Here is a 25,653-nt window from a genome sequence, read left to right as displayed (position 1 = left end):
GATAAAATAGGTTTTAGTTACCTGGTGGAATAACACTCAATTAGAAGAAAATCATTTCAAAATATTTTTATCCATGGGTTTTAGCTAAGATATCATGAGTAATTTGGCAGTCATGTAAATAATTTACTCTTGAGTTAAAAAAATTGTGATTGTAGGTTAACTTTCAAAAATGTATCATAAGGAGTTTCACAGATCTGCTCCTCAGTGAAGCAACAATAGTTGATGAAAATTATATATTAAACAAAAATTGTCTGGAAATTGTCCTAAGGGCACACAGCAAGTATTTATTCAAGAAAATCTATTAGGGGCACCTGGGTGGTTCAGGTGGTTAGCATCCAACGCTGGATTTCAGCTCAGGTCATGATCCCAGGGTCATGATATTGAGCCCCACTTCGGCTCTGAGCTGTGGGTGGAGCCTACTTAAGATTTTTTCTCTCCCTTTCCTTTTGCCCCACCCCCTGGGCTTGTGCTTGCCTGCTTTCTCTCTCATGCTAAGAAAGAAAGGAAGAAAGAAAGGAAAGAAAGAAAGAAAGAAAGAAAGAAAGAAAGAAAGAAAGAAAGAAAGAAAGAAAGAAAAAAAGAACGAAAGAAACAAAAGAAACAAATAAAGGAAAATCCATTCAATATCAGTAAGAACAGCAAGTCTTTGGTATTTGAGTCACCACCTACTCCTCTCCCACCCCCCAGTTCAGTGTGGCAGAAGTTCTACTCTACGTGGGTTCAGCCAAGAACACAGGTTGCACTCTACCTCTAGCTCCCTGATGAGGACTATGGTATCTTCCTGGGAGGAGCAGGTTGCTAGCGTTTCTCATACTCCCTCACAGCTTCATGTTGAAAGAGCTCTATTTTTAAGGCAAGAGAGGCTAAGAGTTCTGGTCTTCTATCCAGCCCTACTCATAGGGCAGAAGTTCTATTATAGAGGTAGCAGGCAGAGAACAAGCCCCCAGTTGCCCAATTGTCCAAAGGGGTAAACCATAAATATCAGAGGCTACCACCCCTGCCCAGTGCCTGCTTATAAAGCAGGGGTGTCACTCCAAGGGAAGTGAGAGACTGTCCCTGTTCCCCGTAGGGGCATTGAGGTTTTGCTCAAGCAGAAGAAATAAGCTGTAAGAGCAGAGAACTCTGAAGCTCTCCGAAAGAGAACTGAATTTATCTGGAACAGAACAGAGTATGGGGAAGTTTATTATGGCATTCTGGAAAACAATGGAGAGTTTGGGGGTAAGCAATGAGGAAGAGACTGGTAGCTCTATGAGAGCAACAGGCTAGACTGTAAACCAGATAAGAGTTGACCAAAGACAACCGAGGGAAGAGTTAAGAAGAGCTCTCCTGAGATTGGAACAAACTTGAAAGACTGGCCTCAGAGACTACCTCTGCAAAGGGATCAGAACTTAACTGAATCAAATGGTGAAGCAGTTTATGCCCCAGTGCACTGATGGAAACAGTAGAGCAATCAACCACCAAGTAATGGAGTGTGATAGCTAGGACTGAAACCAACAGAGTAGATAGCTTAACAGAGAAACCAGGGAAAGAGACAAAGGGAGTCCTGGTCAAACCATTGTCATCGCTGGATGACTGTGGATTTATCAAGGCTGCATCCTTTGAGGAGTGACATCAGGGGCTGTACACTGTGGGAGGAAATAAATTTTGTTAAAATAGTTCAACCAAGTCATTAAAATATTAAAAATCAAACAACAAATTCTGGGGCTGAGGGTAAGAAATCAAGATTCAGAGTTGCTACAACACATTGTCCGAACTGCCCAGTTAAAAAAAAAGTACAAAAACTGGATGGGAATTTATGAGACATGCAAAGAAGCAAGAAAGTGTAACCCATACACAAGAAATAAATGTAGTCAACAAAATGCCTTGAGAGGGTTCGGAGGTTAGAGTTAGCAAGCATATTATAATGTGTTCAAAGACCTACAGAAAACCATGCTTAAGGATATTAAGGTAGGTATAATGACAATGTCTCAAGAAATAGAGAATATCAGTAAATAGGTACAAACTATGAAAAGAACGGAATATTATAATAACGGAATAAAAACAAATATTAGAGGGCTCAACAGATTTGAGCTGACAGAAGAAAGAATCAGCAAACTTAAAGATAGATCAACAGAGATTTTACAGTCTGAAAAAGAGACAGAGTACAGAAATAATGGTTGAAAACTCCCCAAATTTGATGAGAAATATTAATCTACATATTCAAGAAACTCAACAAATTCTAAGTAAAATAAACCCAAGGATATCTGTATCCAGACACATCATAGTTAAGGGGTTAAATGCCAAAAACAAAAGCAAATTCTGGAAAATAACAAAATAAACATGATTTGTCCCATATAAAGGAACCTCAATAAGATTAACAGTGGATTTTTCAGACACATTGTAATTCAGAAGGCAGTAGGACATACTCAAAGTACTGAAAGAAAAAAAATATACATTTGCATATGTATATAATTGTATTTTTGAGTCTATAACACTTAGAAATGAAATATATTTGGCAATAAGAGCATAGGAGGCAGGTGGGAGCAAACCTACATTATGATAAAGAAATGACACCAGGTGGTGACTCAAATCCATAGGAATAAATGAATAGAATCAGAAATGATAAATAAGAAGATTAATATAGCAAACCCTATAGATACATATTTTCTCTTCCAAGTCTCAGCTCCTTTAAAAAATAAAAAATTAAAGTAATAAAACAATATTTTGGGGTTTGTAACACATATAGATATAACAATAATAACACAAATTAGGAGGGGTGGAAGAAGGAATAGAGCTATATAGGAATAACCTTATTATCTCTAGCTGGAATTAAATAGTCTAAATCTGAAGTATATTTTGAAATTTAGGAACTACATGGTAAACCCTAGACCAACTCCCAAGAAGATACCTTTAAAAATATGGAAAAATCATAAAAATAATTAAAATGTTACACTAAAAAATATCTACTCACTACAAAAGAAAGCAGTAGAGGAAAAGAGGAACAAAAAAGAAAACAGGAAGTAAAATGACAGATAAAAATCCAACTGCATCAATAACATTGAATATGATTAGATTAAAATACAATAAAAAGGCAGACACTGCCAGATTAAAAATAAGGATTTAACTATATGTTATCTACAGGAGACACACTTTAGATTTAAATACACAAATAAGTTAAAAGTAAAAGGATGAAAAAAGATATACAATGGAAATAATTAAAAACAACAAGGAAATAGAAGACTTGAACAACTATAAAGCAACATGATCAAACTATAGAATATTCCTTGCAACAATAGCAGAATATACTTATTTCTCAAGTGCAAATGGAACAGTCTCCAGGATAAACTATACATTAGGCCATAAAACAAACTTTAATAAATTTGGAAGTATAGAAACTTAAAAATGGAAAGAATAGCTCATGTTCATAGATGTTATCCTAGTAATACTCCCCAAATTGATCTATAGATTTAATATCATCCTTTTCAAAATCCCAACTGACTTATTTGAAGAAATTGACAATCTGATTCTAAAATATATATGGAAATTCAAAGGACCCAAAATAGTAGAAACAATCTTGAAAATGAAGAACAAAGCTATAAAACTCACACTTACTAATTTCAAAATATAGAAATTACTACAAAGCTACTAATCAAGACCAACTGATACTGGTATAAAAACAGACATGTAGATCAATGGGATAGAATTGAGAGACCAGAAACAAACCTTTACATCAATCAACTTAGGGTCAATTGATTTTTGACAAGGATACATAGATCATTCAACGGGGAGAAGGATAGTATTTTGAACTAATGGTGTTGGGGCAACTGGATAGCCACATAAAGTTATTTTTGTACTACTCCCTTACACACTACACAAACAAATTAACTCAAAATAGGCCAAAGTCCTAAGGAACTAACAGTATAAAACTCTTACAAGAAATCTTATGTCAAAGCCAAAGCCGCCTTAGAGATACCAGATGGACAAACAACCAAATTAGAAATGAATTCGATTTTATCAAAATTAGAAATTTTTGTGTTTCAAAGAATCATGAAGAAAGTGATAAGACACCCCATAGAATCGGATAAAATACTTGCAAATCATATATCTGATAAGGGGCGTGTATCCAGGATATATAAAGAACTCTTAAAATTCAATAATATAAAGACAATCCTATGGAAAAAAATGGACAAAGAATCTGAAGACGTTTCTCAGAGATTTACAAATAGCCAATAAACTCATGAAAAGATACTCATCATGCATCATTAGCCATCAGATAAAAGTAAATCAAAACCACAATGAGCAACCATTTCACACCCACCAGGATGGTTTAATCAAAGAGATAGTGACAAATGTTAACAAAGATGTGGAGAATTTGGAATCTTCATACATTGCAGATAGGCATGAAAAATGGTACAATTGCTTTGAAAACATTCTGGCAGTTCTTCAAAATGTTAAACAGAATCAGCATGTTTCCCAGCTGTTCTGCTTCTAGGTATAGACCCAAGAGATGTGAAAACATATGTCCACATGAAAACTTGTATGCAAATGTTCATACCTACATTATAACAGCCAAAAAAGCAGAAATAATCCAAGTGTCCGTGCTCTGATGAGTGGATAAATTGTGATATATCTGTACAACGGAATATTATTTTGATAAAAAAAGGAATACAGTATTGTTACAGGTGACAGCATGGCTAAAGCTTGAAAACCCTATGGTGAGTGGAAGACGACATGTACAAAAGACCACACACATATTGTATGATTCCACTTATATGAAGTATCTAGAATAGGCAAATCCATAGAAACAAAGTATATTAGTGATTGTGTAGGGCTGGGGTGTTTGGAAGACAGGAGTAACTGCTAATGTGGAATGGGTTTCTTCTTTGGAGTGATCATATATCCTAAAATTGATTATGGCAACAGTTGCACAACTCTGTGAAAATATTAAAAACTACTGAATTATATATTCATATGGGTAAATTTTATGGTGTATGAATTATATCTCAATGAAACTTTGAAAAATTTGACTCTAAAATTTACTCTCTTTTATGTTCAGTGAAGCTTTTCTTCGCAATTAATGACAAGTCTTGGGAATATATATTGAGAATAGCTAAAAAGCTTTATTTAAAGCCATGTTTTTTCTTTAGAGTTTTTGCTAGTGCTCTCCTTCCACTGATGTCAAGAGACTTTCCCCTTGAGGGTTATATATTCCTTAACAGTAGTCCAGACAGGGAAGAAGGAAAATTTTTCAACAAAAATTCTTAAGTATACCATACTCTACTATGCATTTGAATTTAGAATGTTCCAACATGGACACCAATAGCACTTTTTCTACTACCTTGTGTATTCCTTTTCTGTTTCTGCTGTAACAAATTACCAGCAACCAAGTGGCTTCAACAACTCATTTGTTATCTTGTCATTCTGTAGTTGAGAAACCATGCAGATCTCCCTGGATTAAAATTAAGTTGTCTCCAAGGCAGCATTTCTTCTGAAGACTGGGGGGGAGACAATCTGTTCCCTTGCCTTTTCCAGTTTCTAGAGGCTTTCTATATTCCATGGTTCATGTCCTCCTTCCTCTATCTTCAAAATCAGCAATAAAAGTCAAGTCCTCCTGACATTGCATCACTTGACATAGCTTGCATTATCACATCTCTTTCCTGGCTCCTTCCTCTGCATCTCTCTTCCATTTGTAAACACCCTCTGATTACCTTGGGCCCACCTGAATAATTCAGAACAAACAATCTGCCAATTTTAAGGTCAGGTGATTATGTCTTATTTCCACCTGCAGCCTTAATTCTGGGGGTTAGGATATGGACTTCCTTAGGGGCCATTATTCTGCTCACCACATCATGATTTTCTCCTGGTAGAAATGTGTATAAAATAAAGTAGTGGAGAAAGCCATATGGGTTTGAGGTAGTTTGGTTAATCAATAAAGGAGGATTTCTCTTTGGGCAGTGTGCTATAGTAAATTCTGGCATGAGTGAAGGGTAGGCCTTCATCTTATAAAGTGGAGAGAAGGCTATTGTGAACTCAAGCCTGTTCTTAGGCTAACCAATTTTAGGGGAAAAATAAATGTGGAAATTGAGGATCTGGAATAGGATTCATTGGTTTCAAATTATTGGGATGGCACACCTACCTAAAGATTTCCCATAACCCAGGACCCTAGTTAGATGATCATTCATTTGGGGCAGTGGTTTCCAAATGGCGCTGATTTCGTAATTACCTGAGACTTTAAAAAAAAATGGAACTAGATTTTCAGGCTTTAATCTAGACCTGCTAAATCAGAAGATCAGAAAGTAGAGACCCAAAAGATGTTTTGAATTTCTTTCTTTTATTTTTTTTAAGATTTTTTTTATTTGAGAAAGAGAGAGAGCAGGAGGGTGGGGATAGGGGCAGAGAAAGAGGGAGAAGCAGGCTTCCTGCTGAGCAGGGAGCTCCACAAGGGGCTTGATCGCAGGACTCCCAGGATCATGACCTGAGCTGGAGGCAGACACTTAACTTATTGAGCCACCCAAGTGCCCCTGTTTTGAATAATTTCTTTAGTTGATTCTGATAATTAGCCAAATTTGATAACTACTCATTTAGAAAACAAAGGGGATTTAATTAGTGATAATAGAAGATTCATGTGTTCACCAACTTTTTTCTATTAATTGCTTGTTAGTTTTGAAAGTTAAAGGACATTTAAATGTGACCTAGAACTTTGCACAGTCTGACAAATGTGCAGCCAATAGAGAAATCTGAAAGTATCATTCTTTCTCACTTCCAAGAAATCATGCAGCCACAGAAAACTAGAACAACTGGGTTTTTTCCTCTTTTGGCATATCTACTCTGCCATTGTAAACTATGTCTTATTTGAATTTGTCTTTATTAATTTGTTGTAAAGTGATTAATTTATTCTTATTCCATAGATACAATCAATGTAAGAATACAGTAATACTTATGGTCACTTTGAATTTATACCAAAATTGTGATGTGCCAAGTCATGGTTATAATTCCTATCTAAAATCTATGAATTTGCATATTTTCTGCACCTTACAGGCAAAATGTTGATATTTTTTGTTAGTTTAATAACATTTCCAGAAATAAGAAGAGACACCTTTTAATAAAATATACAGTAAATTAGGAGGACACTGTTGATCATTGAACATGCACATAATATATATCTTAAAAAGACTGAAATTTTTGCATTTCCTCTGTAGATATCACACCACAGAAAGAAACTCAGGAAGGAATTCCACCCCCGACCCAGAGTCAGGAGCCCCTGAAACCTAAGAAGACTATATCACGACCCATTCACCATCCTTTAGTTTTAAAAACTAACTTTGAGGAAGAAGAGGAGGAAGGAGATGAACAAAATGGTTAGTAAGGCTTTTCTCAGATTTACAATGCACATTCAAAAACCCTACCATGTTTTTTTAACATATTTTTTAACTGTGAGGGGTTTATAAAGTAATGTGTTAGGCAGATTTTGGTAGGAAAATAGCCTGAAATTTATAAAGTATATTCAATTCATTATGTTCTAATTTGTTCTATGTCTATACATAGCTTATGATCATTTGGCTTGGAGGGTTTTTGTTGTATGATGGCTGGGAGATAGATCTCATTTAAATATGTACAGTTGCTTAAACTGATTTTTCTAATACGCGAAAAATAGCAATTTGAGACATTTACCAGTATGCAAATTACTGATTTTAAAAATTAAAAAGAAAAACATCCATGAGAACATTGGGATTTTTCATTCTGATTTATATAGTTTCATATTATTCTATTTTGGACAATTTAATTAAAAATATATATCCTATAGATGCTTCTAGTTTATGGACAAAGACTCCTGAAGAAATTGAAGAAAAAAGAGCCATAAAGGAGATGTGCTATAAATCTGGTAAGAAATTAAACATTTGTGGATTTTCTAATGCTTGATGTGACAAATATACTAACCTCTACTTTTCTAATGGGAGATTAGGTGAATACTACAGATTCCATACTCCTCCGGATATTTCATCATCAAAACGCACAGCCTCTACAGCAGACAAAGAGTTAGAAAAGCCTTTGGAAAATGGCAGCGAATTGCAAGAAGGTAAGGAAGGAAAAGGCAGCATTTCAAGGTGATATAAGAGATACTTGGTGTGATAGGCTGTGAATTATTTAGTAAGATGTACACTAGAGTTATGTGATAAATACATCAGAATTGAGGGTGTGGAGGAAGTGCTTTTATCAGATGACCTATATTTAATATGAAAAGCTATTATTAATGTAATTATGCTCTCCCAGCGGAGCTACAGAATGAATAGGCTTCATAAGCGCATGGTGGCACTACTCCCCCGATGCAGTAATTCTGTAAATAACTGGCTTTTACCATTTATTTTTCTTTGGAAATAAACTTCCCTGTGAATGAGGTGCATATTTTTTTTTCTCTGTGAAGAGAAAGGACAACCTAGCCCTAGAAGGACAAAAGGGAGATCACAGAATGACGTTAGTGGCAGAACAAGGATACATTTGTTCATTGAATGAGTGCCTATGTGTACCAGGCAATTTCAGAAGCCACGTATGTGGATTATTCCAAGGCTGGGGCTTCCATTGGTCTTATGTTTTGGTGAATCTTACTTCATTGTTGGTAAACATTTTGCCCTTGAAGGCAAGATAAGAACATTTTCTGGATATAAAACCAGAAACTCAGAGAAAATCCATGGATGCCATGAGTTTAAATGGTTGTCTTGCCACTAGAATGAGCTGAAAAGTTTTGCTGCAGTAGGAGATTTGAATCCTTTCCTCTCCCTAAAAATAAAAAATGGTAGTTGGGAAAATGTCCCAACATCAAGATGGGTAGGATAAAGTAGAGGATCAAAAGTAAAATGCTTGCCGACGTGGCAAACTATTTAAACATATGGCGGTAGGTGGCAGCAACATACCATTAGATGTTAGAATGATTGGCGAGACAGCTGACAGGTGGGCACCCCACCTAGAGAAGGGCACATTGCCCGCATTGCATTTCCTAGACAAGGAAAAAAGAAAACAAATAAAACAAGTTAGCAATGAATATAAAACGGTAGATTAGAAAGATAATGACATGTACTTTCACTTTATATTATGGTTTTAAAAGCCTTTTATTTTTAAATAATTTCAGTTAATTCATGAATAGCCTTCACCAGATTTCCCCAAATGTTTATATTTTACACATTTGATTTTTCACTTTCTTTCTCTAAATATACTGGTGATGGGTAGTAAGGAGGGCACGTATTGCATGGTGCACTGGGTGTTTTATGCAACTAATGAATCATCGAACTTTACATCAGAAACCAGGGATGTACTGTATGGTCACTAACATAATATAATAAAAAAACATTAAAATAAATAAATAAATAAACATATTGTGATTTTTTTTCTAAACTGTTTGTGCAAGAGTAAGTTGCAGATATGATGCCTCTACATAATTCTTACTTAACTTTGGTATAAATATCAAAATCAAGAAATTACCACTAATACCATATTATTTACAGAATTTTTTAAAATAAATTTCACCAGCTATACAATGTCCTTTATAGCCAAATGAACTTTTTTCCTGATTTAGAATCCAATCTAGAATCATATGGTGCATTAGATTACCATGTCTCTCTTATTCTGCTTTTAATAGCTTATTTTAGAAGAAAATTATCTAGAGATGTATAAGAAAAACACTAAGAATTATTTAATTATCACCGTATAACTACCATTTTCAGTGGTAGACTCTAATACTTTTCACTCAATTTGTTCCTGATAAGGAAATATAATCAAAAGAAATATTACAAAATTCATTATATGAAGAACACATCAAATAGTTAAATATATTATATATACATAATAATGTTAGATTGTTTAAATTTTTAAATTGCCATTTAATAAATAATCCACATAGGAAAATAAACTTGTTATTTTCTTGATAATTATAAAATTTGCTTAAAATTTCTATATTTATAAATTTATTGTTCATCATATCACTATGCAAACAATACTTGCATTAACTTTTAGACTTTTTACTATCATCATGAATTCTATAGACTTATGTAAGCACCTAATGGCTCCTGGGGTTATTTTTTTTTCTTTTTCCTTTTCTAATTTTTCCTTAATTTTTTAGGGGATGGCCTTACAGTTCCAACAAAAATTAGCCTATTTGAAAGGCAAGGTGAGATAAAAGTATCATTGGATAGGAAACCAAGGACTGACATTGCTGCTTTTGAAAATGGAGGTGAGTTAAGTTATTCCTGGTTGATTCTGAATAGATCACCATATAATAAATGAGTCTGAATTTCCTCTCTCATAACCAATTTTGTTTTTTCAAAATCTTTTTGATATATTTATTGTTGGCTTTGGGTAAGGAACTTGAGGCCTGGAAATGTATATAATCAGTTGCCATAGATGAATCCCTATAGGAGAATGTCTGACACATTATGTGCACTCTGTGAATATTTGTAGGATAAATGATTTTATGTTCAAACAATTGAATGACTGGGTGAATGGAGACATGTTTATAGAATTTACAGATGACTGGAAGTTAATATGCTGGGTCAAGGAGCCAAATTTAATAAGGTAAACTGAAACTGTGATACACATAAAGTCTTGCATTTAAATTCAAGACATTAATGGTAGATTTTCTTCAAGGTGGGAAAGACTTGACATGATATAGATTGTGAAGAAAAAAATAAGTGTTTTTTGTTGGCCACAAGGTTTAAAAATGATACAGTAATGGGTGTCAGGTACCAAATAGCTCAGGTAAACACATATTGAATTATTAGGAGTAGTATAGGAAGATAATTAAATGTGGTAAGCCATTTAAAGTATTCGGTAGAATGTCAGACACATAGAAAAATGCTCTATAAATATGAATTATTATTAAACTAGTTCCACTGATTTCTGTAATGGTAGTCCACATGTGTGTGTCATTTAAAAGGTTACTTGAAACAAATATTTTATGTTATGAAAGGGTAACTTGTATGGTGAAGAATCTGGAAATTAAGTATATAAGTAATATTTAAAGCAATTATGGATATTTATCTTGGAAAATAGAAGACCTTTAAGGAGCACAAAAATTGCTCTCTTTTATCTGAACATGTTATATTGAAGATAAATTATATTTACTCTGAGTAACTCTAAAGGATGGTAAAGTGTAGAAGTAAAGATTTATATGTTAAAGGAAATTTAACTGTGTTGACTATGTGAATTTTTTGCAATTATCTATGTAAGTGTACATACTATATATTCATATACATATATATACATGTATTAATCTAAAGATATGTGATATGTATAGAGATGTGGATGATTATCACTGAGAAGTGTTTAAATAAAACTGGGAAAAAGGTGGGGCGCCTGGGTGGCTCAGTCGTTAAGCGTCTGCCTTCAGCTCAGGGCGTGATCCCGGGGTTCTGGGATCGAGCCCCACATCAGGCTCCTCCGCTGGAAGCCTGCTTCTTCCTCTCCCACTCCCACTGCTTGTGCTTCCTCTCTCGCTGGCTGCCTTTATCTCTGTCAAATGAATAAATAAAAAATCTTAAAAAAAAAACTGGGAAAAAGATATATTGTAGAAAAGGATAATCTTGTGTTGGAAGATAGTTTTGTACAACTTTCTGCCACCATGGCCACTGACCACAAGTTATTGTCATAGGAGGTGACTGTTATGTTCCACAGAGGATCATATTTCTTGGAGTAGATGAAAATGAAGCTTTAACAAAAGAGAAAGAAATCACCATGTCAAAATCTTCAAATAGTAAAGGTAATGAACCACCCTATAATTTTAATCCATTCATAATTTGGATAGATAGGTCAAATACAAAACTTGACACTTGTAGAAACCAATAGAAAAGGTGAAGTAATAAATAAAAATGCACATTAAATACAGTGAATAGGAGTCAAAAACTCTTAAGGTTTCAGGCCTGGTCTGTCCCTCATTGTTTGACCATGAGACCATCTCTTTTAGCTTCCGTTTCCTTATCTAAAATATTGGCCTGTTGAACTACATAATTTCTAGGAGTTTTGATAGCTCTACTGTTACTGGTTCCATTAAATAGTAAAACCAAGTCCTCTTTAGTTTCTTTTTCCAACTTCAAATACTAAGTGTGAATTTTCTTAGAAAGCTTTGTTTGTGAACACTGTGAAAACTATTCATCTCACAATGATGTCTATGACCTCCCCATTTTATGATTATTATTAGTCTGTGAATAATCAAGAGATATTATAATAAAATCCATCCTTTATAGTTCTATATTCCCGTTATGCCAGGCTTAGAATCCCCCAGCTGGTACCTCTCTGCTAGGCAACTCTCTCAGTCACAAAGTAAAGGTATAGCTGTCCTGTAATTAGAGGGCTTAACGTATTCTCCATCCAAATACTAATTAACTTCATCGACTGTTTTCCCCACCATTAAATAAATGTTCTCAAGAATAGGTTAAGGCACTTATGATCAATGGGAAATGACATGTACGTCTCTTTTCATCTCTCTCAGAGATGGGAACATTTTGCCCAATCAAAAAAACAAAAACCAAAAACCAAAAAAATTCTAACTATACTAATAGCATTTGCTACAATTCACATTTGGTTGTTTAAATTTAAACTAAAATGAAATAAAACTAAAAAAAATTCATCTCTTCAGTTGCAATAGCCATGTTTCAACTGCTCAGTACACACATGTGACTAGTGGCTATCATTTTGTACAGTACAAACTGACACTATTTCCATCATTGTATATAGCTCTGTTGGGCAGTCCTGCTCCAAAGCATAGAACACACGAAAGTTTTTAATTTAACTTATTTCTCGAACATTAATTTAAATAATCGTATTTGATTTTAAATTAATAAACTTCTGATTCTTTTATATGAAGGTATTAAAAATATTGCCACAAATACATAATTCATATATTGAAGATATGTCTGTATATCGGATTTTTAATATTTTGTTAGTGGCAAACTTTGGGGACTCATTGCCATAGTGATTAGGGAATTTCAGTGATGAATTGCAAAAATTAATATACATATATATATATTTTAAAGGTATGCCCATCATATAATGTTTGAAAAGTGAAATACTAACTGAAAGCTTCTTTTACTAATACTGACATTTTATTTTCTTAATTTGCTTTAAAAGATAACAAGGACAGTCCTCATCCAAAGCGTTCCCTCACTACCCGACTAGTACCTACAACGCATGTATTAAATGCTACTGAGAATATCAGTATGAAGTGCAGAGAGGACCCCTCTTCAAGTGAGACATTAGCTCTATCACTTTTTGGCCTTAGATATATTTGTCTTATCATGGATTTGTTTTGCTTATTTGAAATAGAATTTCTAAAAAGAAAGAAAAAAGGATGGTTTGAAAATTATTCAGGATTAAGAACTAAAAACAATATTCTTCTACTAACTCTGACAACGAATTGTGATGTAGGTCCTAGTAAATTATATATGTTCCCACTAGTTTAATTTAGGTATTAAAATTAATGATATACTACCTTCTCGGAAGATTCATTAGTATAGCATTTTAAATTTAACCCACAGTGGGATACACTGACAGGTTTTTATTATGTTTTGGATTATTTTTTATGATTTGGCTTCTCCTTGCCATTCAGTGTTCTGAGCTACTTCTCTTGATACAATTACGACTCATGAATCTTCCTTTCTGTTTCCTTCCTTTCCTTCCCTCCCTCCTTCCTTCCTTCCTTCCCTCTATTTCATTTCCTGAGCCCCTGTACTGTTCTTGGATCCCAGCCAGGCACCGAAGGAAACCATGATGGTTTACTCCTAAGAAGCTGTTTAGTGACATTTGTTAAAAAATATGGTTCCCAAATCCTAGGAGTGGGGGCTTGAGAGTAAGGGTGGAGCGTGATGTTTGGAGAGGAGGTGGTGAATCAGAATTCAAACTTAATGCTTAAGCTGAACTTGGGAGCTAGGGCAAAGACAGATGTATTAGTCCACTAGAGAGAGCTAATGTAATCTACATAGTGAACTTGTTCATTTTCTCCGTGCAGTAGTGACTTGTGAATGTTCAGGATCTCACACAGAGAAACAACACAGGGAAATAACAAAGAATGCCCCTGTCTGCTAAATTGTTTTAAGACTCTCTGGAGAAATGTCCCCCAGAAATTCCTAGAAAACTGAGCTTGTATATAAATTTTTCAGTGTAAAAATACGCCAGAAAAAATGAATAATTTAGTGATCTTAGCACTTACCAACTCTGACTAGTTAGTCTTGTTTCTCCAAACTAACTACACACCCAAATTCTTAAAACTTAAAAGAATAAAGTAATAGTCACTAAAAGCATTTTACATTAATCCAATTTCTTAAGAATAGACTTATGTTCAAAATAACATTCTAAAACTACTTAAAAATAGCATAATGAGATAAAAAATTATATTTGGAATGTAATTTTATACACTTTTAAACAATTTACACATGCCTTTGGGGGGAAGAGCATTTTTTCCCTGAGGAATGTTACATATTGAAAGTTTTCTCATCAATTTCCTTGATAGTTTTTTTTGGGGGGTGCTTTAAGAAATAAGTCACGCTTTGTTCTAGAAAGTAAAGTATTAGAGTAGTGCATTTATTTTTTTCTCTTGCTTGACATATGAATGCACAGATATGTAATTATCACCTACAGTAATTTTCAGATGAAAGCATCTCTTAAAAACTGTAAAAATTTGTATCTTCTTCAAGTGAATGGTGTCCAGCCAGTGAGGAAGCCTCACTTTAAAGGTGTGAAAAAAAGAAAATGGATTTATGATGAACCAAAGAATTTTCCTGGCCCAGGAATGCGGAGAGGTAAAGTATCTACATATTTGATATTTCTAAATGATAATTTGAAAGTAAATTAAGAAATTAAATATAAATTACTATTTCCTACCTGAAAAACAAATTACTATTGTGCAACATGCTATTTTAGATGTCATCCCAACTCCTATAAATTTAGTTCTTTTAGCAGACATTGCCTTCCATAGTGCTATTAAGCATTTAACCTGCAGTATGTTATTTATGGGTATGATACCAGTTTGTTTTATCCTTCACTCCCTTCTCCCTTTCCTTTACAGCAGTACAGGCCCCAAATCCCCAAAATAAAATGAGTTACCATTGCAATAATAAAAACAGAAATACTGAGAACGCATCCTATATCCATGTTCAGAGAGATGCTATCAGGACTGTCTCACTGAGTGCACCTCCCCGCAGCAGACCCACAAATGGGTCCTACAGTAAAGTTGATGTTAACAAGGAACCCAAATTCAACCTCTGTCCAGGTAAAGCCCTTTCCTTTTGTGATTTACTCACATCCATGGTTTGCATCCCCATGGAATTAAGTGATGGTCCAACTAATCTTCATTGCTACCCGCCCCCCTCTTCTGGTTCCAGGCCATACCACACCAGGACGTCTTAGAAAACTGGTGAGAGGATTTCTTCCATGAGCAGGAGTGCACATGGTTTAAAGGATATGTTAGAAAATGTGTTGGGTGCAGATGACTAGACACTGAACCTCCCTAGAGTTTTGTCTCACAGCACTGCACTTTGTTCCCCCTGGATAGCTTTATGTCACTACTGATAATTATTTTCAAATGGTTGACATTTTCTTGTTCCACTAACTGCGTTGTTCAATCATCACTTTCAGGCTAGTGCCTTGGCTTTTCTTTAAGCCTTCATGATTACTTTCTGAAAGGGTTAGTTTGGGGGTTAACTGCAATATTTTTGACAACCTCTCATCTCTCCCACCATGCACAGATTGCTTCTAAATCATTTCATCATGTAATAGGCAAAGTCATAGTATATGTCATTAAGTACAAGGCCACCAGGGAAGGAGGGAACTACGTCTTTTCTTCTTGTCTTGGATGAATTTTGCTCTTTTGAAGTTGGGTTTCAGTTCTCTCAACTTAACATGAGGCAACTTAATTCCCTCTAATTTCATGCTTGTATTTTCCTGTGTTCACAGTCTAGTTAGTGGAGTTCTGAATGTTCTTGCTTTCTGAAACATAAGTAAAAATTCAATGTCTCTCTTAGGTTCTTTCTTTTATAATTTAAATAGAAGTTTGCTTTATTTAAATTGTATTTCTTCTATTTGTTTTAGAATAAAATGAAATATGGGTTTATATATAAAAATAAGGATATTCTTGGGTGAAACAGTCTTATTTATTATTATTATTATTATTATTTTACTGGGAGTGAATGGCTGTCTGCATTTGTGTTAAGGTGGTCACAGTTATGTTCACTATTGCTTTAGGGCCATTAGTGCAAATGTTAAGACAGGGAAAAAAGCAAATTCTTAGTATTATTATGAACCATGCTTGAGAATCGTAGCTGCATAGTAATACTTAAAAACACAAACACAATATTGTTAGATAATAGTTCAAATATAAAGTTGTCAGAGGAAAGTAGGTATTAAAGAACCAAGTCAGTATATCGAGGCTTTGGTTTCCTGGGACAGGGTGTTCACTATGGTAGAGTATTCCCTGCCATCTTGGGAGTCATTTCATAGAAGGTAAAAGGAATTGGCAGTGCCTTCTAGGTCTTTTCTTCTTTTTCTTTCTTCTACAAGTATTAGCAGAATTGTATGGTGTAAAGCAAAGCAATGAAATATTTTGATCACATCCAGATACGATACTTTCCCATAGATTAGCCTCATGGGAGAGAGCCTTATTTGAAGAATTGGGCAGCCAATTAAGAGGTGCATAACCATGTTCATTGATAACATAAATGGTCTTTTTTTAAAAAAAGATTTTATTTATTTATTTGAAACAGAGAGAGGGCCTGAGCCGGGGGAGGGGCAGAGGGAGAGGAAGACAAGCAGACTCCCTGCTAAGGGGAGAGCTTGATGTGGGCCCCCATCACAGGACCCTGAAATCATCACCTGAGCTCAAGGCAGACGCTTAACCAACTGAGCCACCCAGGTGCCCCATCATAAATGGTCTTAATAAAATCACTTGGGTCCCTGATGCCTTACCTTTGAAATGCTAAAATAAATTACTTAGAGAATAGCTTCACTTCTGAGATATTTATAACTTTCAGACACTCATGGAATATGATTCTGAAGTTATAAAATATTTAATTCCTTTCTCCTTTTTTCTCAGATAAATATACGTCAACATCATTTAATGGTTCAGCCTGGCGAAAAAGAATTCCTTTTTCAAAAACATATTCAAAAACTGAAAAGATATATACAGGTAAATATTTACTAGTAATTTTAATATACCATTCTAAAAATAAATTACAAGTTTTTAAGTTTCAAGGTCAGGAAACATATTTTAGAAAAATTTAGAGCATTCTCATGATACTTAAGAACACAATTAACTTGGAATTTAGTAGATATCTTATCTTCTAGTAATTTAATTTTACTTTGTTTTATTGTGTTTTCCTTTGCCTATTTTTATGCTATCAGAAATATTTTGATATACTTCTTAGATACAAGCTTAGCAGTTGCAGCAATTATATGTTAAAATTCATTCTTTGTTGAACTACAAAACAAATAATAAAACCATATTTTGACACAAAATATTAAAGCCCTACTATACCCACCATGGACAAATATTGGCTGGTGCAGACTAACAGGGCACCTAAGATGAAGTTTCCAGGCCAGGGTGTTCTGAGTGATTATGGTGTCCCCCTTTTTGTTCTCTGTTCTCTGGAAGAGTATGGGAATCCTGGGAACTGCCCTAGGGTAGAGATTTGAAGCAGACCTGACCTCAGGTGGTTCTTTTGCTAAGAAGCTTAATGAGCCTATCCTGGGGCTGGCACAGTAGATTTGGAAAACCACACAGGATAAAATGGTTTCAGTTACTCCAGAAAAATGAATCTTTCAGAAAAAGTTCTAAATAGGGAGTTCCTACTTATATCTTTACCCTAGAACTTTCAGAATCATCTGAAATCCATAAACTTTTATACAAGAGTTTTCCAGAATGAACCCAAAGACATCCGGATTAGAAACTGTCCACTTTCCCAAAAGAAAAACCAAAACAGCTGAGATCGTCAGTCATATTTCTCAAAACTCTTGACTTTTAACTGTGATGTCAGTTGCTTTTCTTTTTTTCCCCCATTTCTTCCCAAATCATACTATACTCTAAGAAAACCGTTGCTGTGCTATTTCATTGATTATATTTTCTCTTAGCTTTCTGTGGGTTTTCACATGTGATTGCACTTAATTTTGGGGGGGAAGGAGATGAAAAGTTGGTAGAAATCCTGGATAAAACTACAAATTGTTGAGCCACACCATTTTCTCCCATGCTTTCCTTGTGGGTGTGATATTATTTGGAGTATTTAAGGATGCACTCCTCACCCCTGCCCCTCTCCTGGTAACTGCTCTTGTATCTCAGCAGCCTTCTCCTTTCTCATGCCAGGTAGTTAAACATGAATTACAGAAGGATTTGGGGGAAGAAGGGGTCACTTCAGAGCATGAAACATGTACCATCCATGTATGGCACAGAAAGGGAATGTGACAGGTGATGTGAGCTTATAAAAGCACTTTTTTGTTCAATCTGTAGAGCAGAGAGGAGGGCATGGAGAGGCGACAAGAGACCAGATACAGTGTGGGACTACTTACTTCATACCAGTCCCCTTCTGCTCTTCTCTTATTACCTCCAGCTACGCCAGGGCCTAGAGGTAGAAAGTCAGTGATGGATTTCCCTTTGAAGTTTATAATACTCTGAGCATAAGGGGGATCTGCACTGCACTTCCCAGACACAGCCAGGGGAGAAGAGCTTTGGAGAGAATTTCTCAATGCCATGTCTTGGTGGGATTGGGGGGAACAAGCCATGTCTAACATTGAGAGAGGGCTGGAGACAGCGTCCTGGGATTCCCAAGCCCCAAATTTGCTTGGGAGGGCACTGCATACTCTCGTGAGTTTCAAGTGAGAGTGAGTTCCTGGGAGAGGGCCTGCAGGTCTACAAAAAGTCTCCTGGCTGGGGCTGAAAACATAGCATCAGAAAGTTGGCCATTGTGGCTGGGTCCTATTGAAGGGAGGCTCAACTAGAATCTCTAAAGCTTGCTCTGCCAGGAAGCCTCGTATAACCCAAATCATCCACTTGTTACTTGTGTCTTGAAGTATTATCTGAGTGCAACACCTCCTGGGAGTTTGTTAGAAATGTGGAATCTCCATAGCACACCTACTGGATTAAAATCTGCATATTAACAAGTCCCCCCCAGGTGATTAAGATGCACATTGAAGTTTGAGAAACCTTAGGCTATGTTGTCTGGGCCACCATTCACCAGCCTTGGACCCAGGCCTTGTGGAGACCCATGATTGTTGAGATAATACTCTCTTCCTAGCCATCACAAAGCAGCAACCGTTCTCCCCTGTTCCAACCCTAAAAACTAGGATAAGCAGCAGGGAGGTGGGAGAGGGAGGTGGAAAATCCTGAGAAAAATTTCAAATCCTAATGTGGTTGCAATACAAAGGTAAAATAATAGAAATCACTGAATTGGACTAAGTTTATGTGAGAAGGACTAGATAAGTTTTCTACCTCAGGCAGAATGAGGACTTAGAGTCAAGAAATTAAATAGAATTACAAAAATCATTTTCTTATTTCCCTGGGCTTTTGACTGAGAAATTTATAACCTCTAAACTCCCACTCTGGTTTCCAATTGTTGTCATCATCAGACTAGAGAAAGATTAGCTTGTGTTTCCTCCCCCTGTACTTCCTGCTAGGGCACAGAGGAGCAATTTTAGCATTTCCCAGTGGACTGACTGCTGGAGAGAGGAGGCAGAAAGCAAAGCTGCCACTAGTCTATTCCACTAAGGAATATCTCAGAGCCAAGGCCATAGACGTGTAAATGGGCAAGAGGAGCCTTTTGGGAAAATGATGTCCAATGCTATGAGGATAATGCAGCAGGAGAGGAAAATGTGTGGGAACCAACGAAAGGAGCCGAAGGAGATTAGAGAAGTCAGCCTTCCCTTGGGGCCACATGTCCTTTCTGATAAGGATATAGCTGGTGTGACTGGAGGTGCCTGTCTCTGTAGGATGGAGCATTCATTCTGTTCATTCTGGGTGCACCAAGGTACAGCCTTATATGCAGTATTATTTCCATCTTTTTTGAACCCTTCATCCAAATTCAAAACACAGTTAGCTTTGGAAAGAAATGGAATTAGTTTGAATAGCATTTTGAAACTATATGAATTAAAACAATGAGCTTAGGCTTCATTTTGCCTTTAGATTTATGGTAAGCAATTAGCCAAAGAAGTGAAGAACATTGGAATCTTCAAAAATGCTGAAAAAGAAAATAATTGAAGTATTTTGTGTGTTTTATTATTAGAGCCAAGAAGAAATGGGAGCAAGTAAATCTGGAGGTTGAGAGAAGAAAAAAATGAGAAAAGAGAAAAGTGCCAGATATCATCTGATTTACAATCAAAAATGAAAATTCAAAGAATGAGATATTCAAGTACTCCACACTATATACTGGGTAGCCAAAGATGATAAAATGCAAATTCTGAATATAAGATGCAGGAAGTACATTGTGCTCTTTCAAAACTGATAAAAATGCAAATTACAAACAGCTGCCTGTGTGTTTATATAGGTCTAGAATTCATTCAATGCATTGCCACAAACATTTAATAAAATTTAAAAGTTTGACAATTAAAATTATTCTTTAATTGTAAACTAAGTTAGATTGCACAGATTAAGAAGTGAAACTGTGTCTTTGATCTCTGTTTTGCAATATTCTTTACAGGAGAAATCTCACATTTTCTTTCTTTACCTAGATTTTAAGCTGGGCCCTCAGTGATAATAACAGATAAAATGTAAACAAATTCAATAAAGTCTCAGGGTTGCAGTTTGGTGATGAGTATGTTAGAGGAATTCCAATAGAAATGCACTTTAATGTGTTGTAAAAAGAAAAAAAAAGATTGGTTTATTATGCAAGGGAGTGCTGAACAATGTCTTTTAATTGGCAACTACAAAATCTACCTGCTGAGATGAGTTAGATTCAAAACTGAAAAATAAACATTATTCTATGAACAACAGAAAAATTAAAGAAAAGGATTTTTAAAAGGAAAAAAAGTGAATTAACAATGTGATGTCTCAAAAGTATTAGTGAGATTTTAAGGCTTTAAGTCTAGAAGTATAAATGCTTATAATTGAAAAAGAGACATCATTTGAAAACATTTCCATTTCTTTTGCACTTGTTTAGAATAATAAATTTGTTTTAGAATAATAAATTTTTAATTAATTTTCAAAAATTCATCTACACAGTGACTGAAACAAGGACTTAAAATTGAGAATTTATTCTTCAAACTCAAAGACTGGTATGACAGCAATATATGTGATTAACCTTTAAAATGCTGTTTTTGTAAGTTTGTAGCATTTACACTTCTGAGTTTATTAAAGCTCAGAATTTCACTAAGACTTTGGGACACCCTGTCTTTATATTTACACGCATCTTGTGGTTATTAGTAGCCTCTTGTTCAATATTTATGGGAGTGGATGTTCATCAAAGTTTAAGTTTAGAAACATTTTATTTGAAAACATTTCATTGATATGATTCCAGCTTGTAGAGTAGTAAGTCCTAGTTTCTAGCTTCCTCAAGGTGCTGTATCTACCCACTTTCAAGAACATAAGCATATAGCCATTTTGTTTTCACAGAGTGGTCAGAAATGAAAACTGTGCCAGCAAAATATCTTGGTGAGATAGATTTGAGCAGGATGTAAGAAAAGAGCTGAGTGAAAAGCTGTCTAGATGGAGGCTGATAGGAAACATCTGTAATTCCACTTAACAGATCTGTGTCTTTCCAAAAGTTCCTCTAGTGCTGAAGAAGGAATGGTTCTAAGAAGGCAATTCAAGATACCTTTCTCGATAAAGAAAGGGGGGGTAATCAGAAGGGGAATGAAGGATGAGAGACTATGGACTCTGAGAAACAAACTGAAGGCTTCAGAGGGGAGGAGGGTGGGGGAATGGGTAGTAAGCTGGTGATGGGTAGTAAGGAGGGCACGTATTGCATGGTGCACTGGGTGTTATACGCAACTAATGAATCATCGAACTTTACATCAAAAACCAGGGATGTACTGTATGGTGACTAACAATATAATAAAAAAACATTAAAAAAAAAGATACCTTTCTCGAAGTACAGATTCTCAGTGTGTATCTTTATTATATGCAAACTGCTGAAGGCTCAATGAGTAATGAGGAAAATCTGAAAAAAGATTTGAGTGTCATTCTCCTGAATGTGTACATGTATTATTCCTGAACAAATGGACATTTTTATTATGATAAACTTCGTCTAAGAGGCCCAAGTGGATGGTAGCATTAACCAACTCTGTTTTCATATTTGTGAGGTAGGGAAAAGGCATGGCTTAAATGCAGTAAACTAGGAATCCAGAAAAAAGAAGAAAACAAGCCCTCAAATAAGAAAGGATGGAGGATGACAAAGATAAGTGGGCAACCAAAAATGTAGTAAGCCAGCAAGAAGTTATGCCTGCTGACTCCTGAACATAAAAGTAAGGCATCTAAGCCCAAGTTTATGACACCAGCAAGACATAGTTGCTTTTCTGCCACTTCCAAAAGCTTTCAATGAATTTGATGGGTGTACTATGATTCTGCTCTTTTCAAAATGCAGCAGTAATGAAAATGTTGACAAAAATAGCATGTATTCAATGCTTAGTATATTAGTTTGCCAGGGCTGTCATAACAAAACACCATAAACTGGGTGGCTCAAACATCAGAAATTTATTGTCTTATAGTTCTGGGTTTTATAAGTCTGAAATCAGCATTGGTCCTTCTAAGGACTGTGAGGGAGAATCTCTTTGGCTTAGTAGATTTAACTTCTCATGTCTCTCCACATCATCTTTCCTCTGTGTATGTGTGTGTGCAAACTTTCTCTTTCACAAAGACATGAGTCAGATTAGGAGCCACCCTAATGAAGGAGTTCATATATGAATTGGCGGGGGTGGGGGGAGGCTGTAAAGATGTCTCCTGGTCCTTCCTGGCGTGGGGATGTAGGTCTCAAATAACAAATCCACACTAACTTTTCCATCTCCCTAAGCCTCTGAATTACTTCCTTTACAGGAAACCAAGGCAGATTTGGTATTTCTAGCTCACTCACTCTGGCCACCTTTTAGTCCATATTTAAGCCAACCAACCAACCAACCGACCAACCAATCAAACTGTTGGAGCCCTTTATAATTCCCTGAGCTGTGACGTTAAAAGTAGAAACTCTGCTTAGTGGGCCCATATCAAGAAATTCATTGTGATCTAACTTTATGCTTCTTCCACTATTATTCCACATCTTTAATATCTATTCCCACACACAGTCCCAAGGTTTTTGTCTGTATAAATTAGCAAACTCAAGTAGTTCTTTTGGAGAGCAGTATACTTCCTCATGGGTCATATTTCGCACCTCGCCTTTAGTAGCCTGCTGGGACTTGAATCTAGTTATAGGTCTAGAGCAGTGGTGGAGGTCAGTCCTGAGGGAAATCAGCATTGCGTTGCATGACAACTGCCTCAGTTAATCTCAGGTGGGAGTGGTGCAGCTGTTTGTATTGGGGGTGGAGAGGCTAATTCTACTGGCAAAGACTCATCAGAATGTAGGGGCTCAAATGTCCCCAGCTTCAATGAGGGTCTTCCCCACATCTCTCCATTCCAACTTTCAGGATGATGCTCCTTTCCAATCAATGCCCTCACTTTACCAGTAAATCACCTGTGAGCCTGGGATTTCAATTTGTGTTGCAATTCAGTGGCTCACAGAATGAGACTACAAGTTTGTTTTTCAGAACTCTCAGCCCTGTGCCTATGAGGGATAAGGATCTTTTTTCAGGGCAGCTTTCAAATCATTTATGTGATGTGTGAGCTAGGAATTCAAGATCCTTGCCTCTCATAAGTGTTTGTGAGTCTATGATGGTGATATTTGTGTATTTCTTGTGCCCTTTCACACCATGAATGATCAGTGCTTTCTTTACTACTAAAAATAGAGTCATTAGAGTCTTTAAATCTAATCAGATTAGAGAGCAAATTCCAGAAATCCCAGAACCAATTTGGAAAACTTATCTTTCAGATTCTATTCCTATAGAGCCACTCTTAGTACCAAAATCTATATTAGGATTCTCCAAAGAAACAGAATCAATAGAGGATATATATATATGTAATTTTAAATATATTTGTATTTTGTACAAATACATATATTTATATATTTTATATATAGATTTATTTTAAAGATTTGACCTTTGCAATTGTTGAGGTTTTGCAAGTCTCAAATCTGATGGAGGAGGCCAGCAAGCTGGAGACTCAGAGGAGACTGAGGCAATCTGATGGAGAATTCTTTTTCACTTGCGAGTTCAGCCTTTTATGCTATTTAGGATGACGGCCATCTATATTATGGAGAGCAACCTGCTTCACTTAAAGTCCTCCAGATTTTGGGCTCCATCTCCTCAACTCAGAGCACTGGGCGTTATATGCAACTGATAAATTGTTGAACACTACATCAAAAACTGGTGATGTACTGCATGTTGGCTAATTGAACATAATAATATAAAAAAAGGGTGCTTGGGTGGCTCAGTTGGTTAAGCATCTGCCTTCAGCTCAGGTCATGATCCCAGAGATTTGGGATTAAGTTCCGCATTGAGGTCCCTGCTCTGCAGAGAGCCTGCTTCTCCCCCTGCCTCTGCCTCTCTCTCTCGGTCTCTCATGAATAAATAAATCTTTAAAAAAAAAAAAAAAGTCCAGGGCCGCCTGGGTGGCACAGCGGTTAAGCATCTGCCTTCGGCTCAGGGCGTGATCCCGGCCTTATGGGATCGAGCCCCACATCAGGCTCCTCCACTATGAGCCTGCTTCTCCCACTCCCACTCCCCCTGCTTGTGTTCCCTCTCTCGCTGGCTATCTCTTTTGAATAAATAAATAAAATCCTTAAAAAAAAAAGTCCACCTATTTAAATGTAAATCCCAACTAAAAATATCCTTACAGAAACATCTAGAATAATGCTTGACTAAATATCGGGTCAATGTGGCCTAGCCAAAGTGACAAATTAATTAATCTCCTTGGATAGCCCCAGATAGTCTATAGTCAGGTGAGCAGGAACCTTAATTCCCCTTTGCCATATACTCTAATGTATTCACAGATTCCAGGGATCAGGGTGTGGGCTTCTGGGGAACCACTTTTCTGCCTATCACAACTACATTTCTTACACACAGTAAAACTAATAGTTGTTACTACATAGCAGGCACTATACTACATGAAACAATTCATTGAAACATTAGTACCCCAACCCACAAAAAATAAACTGAGTTTGGAGTTATTATTGCCCCCATTAATGAGAAACTTAGGCACTGAGTAGTCATATAATTTGTAAGTGACAAAGGCAGGATGGTACCATCTGTGTTTGTGACTCTAGCTTATTCTCTTCACTCCACTAGACTGGTTAAATATCTGATTATACTTCTTTTCCTCAAGGTCCAACTTTAAAGCCACACTGGACCACTCTGGGCCAGTGATAACAACTTCAGAGTCATGACAGTAAAACGCATAGTCAAGCTTTCTTCCCTATTGCTGTCTTTTTGCCCTCCCTTAAGAGTGGTTAGCTATGTTCTTCATATCCATGACTTTTCCTCATAAAATAAGGAAAAGCAAATATCAAAATATGTATATTGTATTACATTTGAGTTTTCTGATAACCAAGGCAAGAAAGAAAACACAATTACATCAGAAAATAATACTAGTGCCCCCAGGACAATATTTTTTTATAGTACTACATTCTAAATGCA

General features: G+C 35.9%; 1 protein-coding gene across 5 annotated transcripts in view; it reads left to right on the top strand.

Moving 5' to 3' along the window:
- Positions 1-20,409, top strand: part of C15H12orf50 (chromosome 15 C12orf50 homolog) — a 31,553-nt gene extending 11,144 nt beyond the window's left edge. For 3 of the 5 annotated variants that reach the window (XM_019802241.2, XM_019802242.2, XM_011228059.3), the window contains exons 4-13: positions 7,179-7,337; positions 7,784-7,861; positions 7,943-8,056; positions 10,091-10,201; positions 11,618-11,725; positions 13,093-13,209; positions 14,655-14,759; positions 15,026-15,229; positions 17,048-17,140; positions 20,223-20,409. In XM_019802241.2, coding sequence (XP_019657800.1) covers positions 7,179-7,337; positions 7,784-7,861; positions 7,943-8,056; positions 10,091-10,201; positions 11,618-11,725; positions 13,093-13,209; positions 14,655-14,759; positions 15,026-15,229; positions 17,048-17,140; positions 20,223-20,248 — 1,115 coding nt within the window. In that variant the 3' untranslated portion in view covers positions 20,249-20,409. The remainder of the gene's footprint in view (positions 1-7,178; positions 7,338-7,783; positions 7,862-7,942; positions 8,057-10,090; positions 10,202-11,617; positions 11,726-13,092; positions 13,210-14,654; positions 14,760-15,025; positions 15,230-17,047; positions 17,141-20,222) is intronic. The other 2 variants (XM_019802243.2, XM_019802244.2) reach the window with 2 other exon arrangements.
- The last annotated feature ends 5,244 nt before the right edge of the window (positions 20,410-25,653 follow it).

Source organism: Ailuropoda melanoleuca, chromosome 15, assembly GCF_002007445.2.
Source record: "Ailuropoda melanoleuca isolate Jingjing chromosome 15, ASM200744v2, whole genome shotgun sequence".
In the NCBI taxonomy this organism is placed as follows: domain Eukaryota; kingdom Metazoa; phylum Chordata; class Mammalia; order Carnivora; family Ursidae; genus Ailuropoda; species Ailuropoda melanoleuca.
Note: the sequence above shows the minus strand (reverse complement) of the source record. Positions and strands in the feature narration are given on the sequence as shown.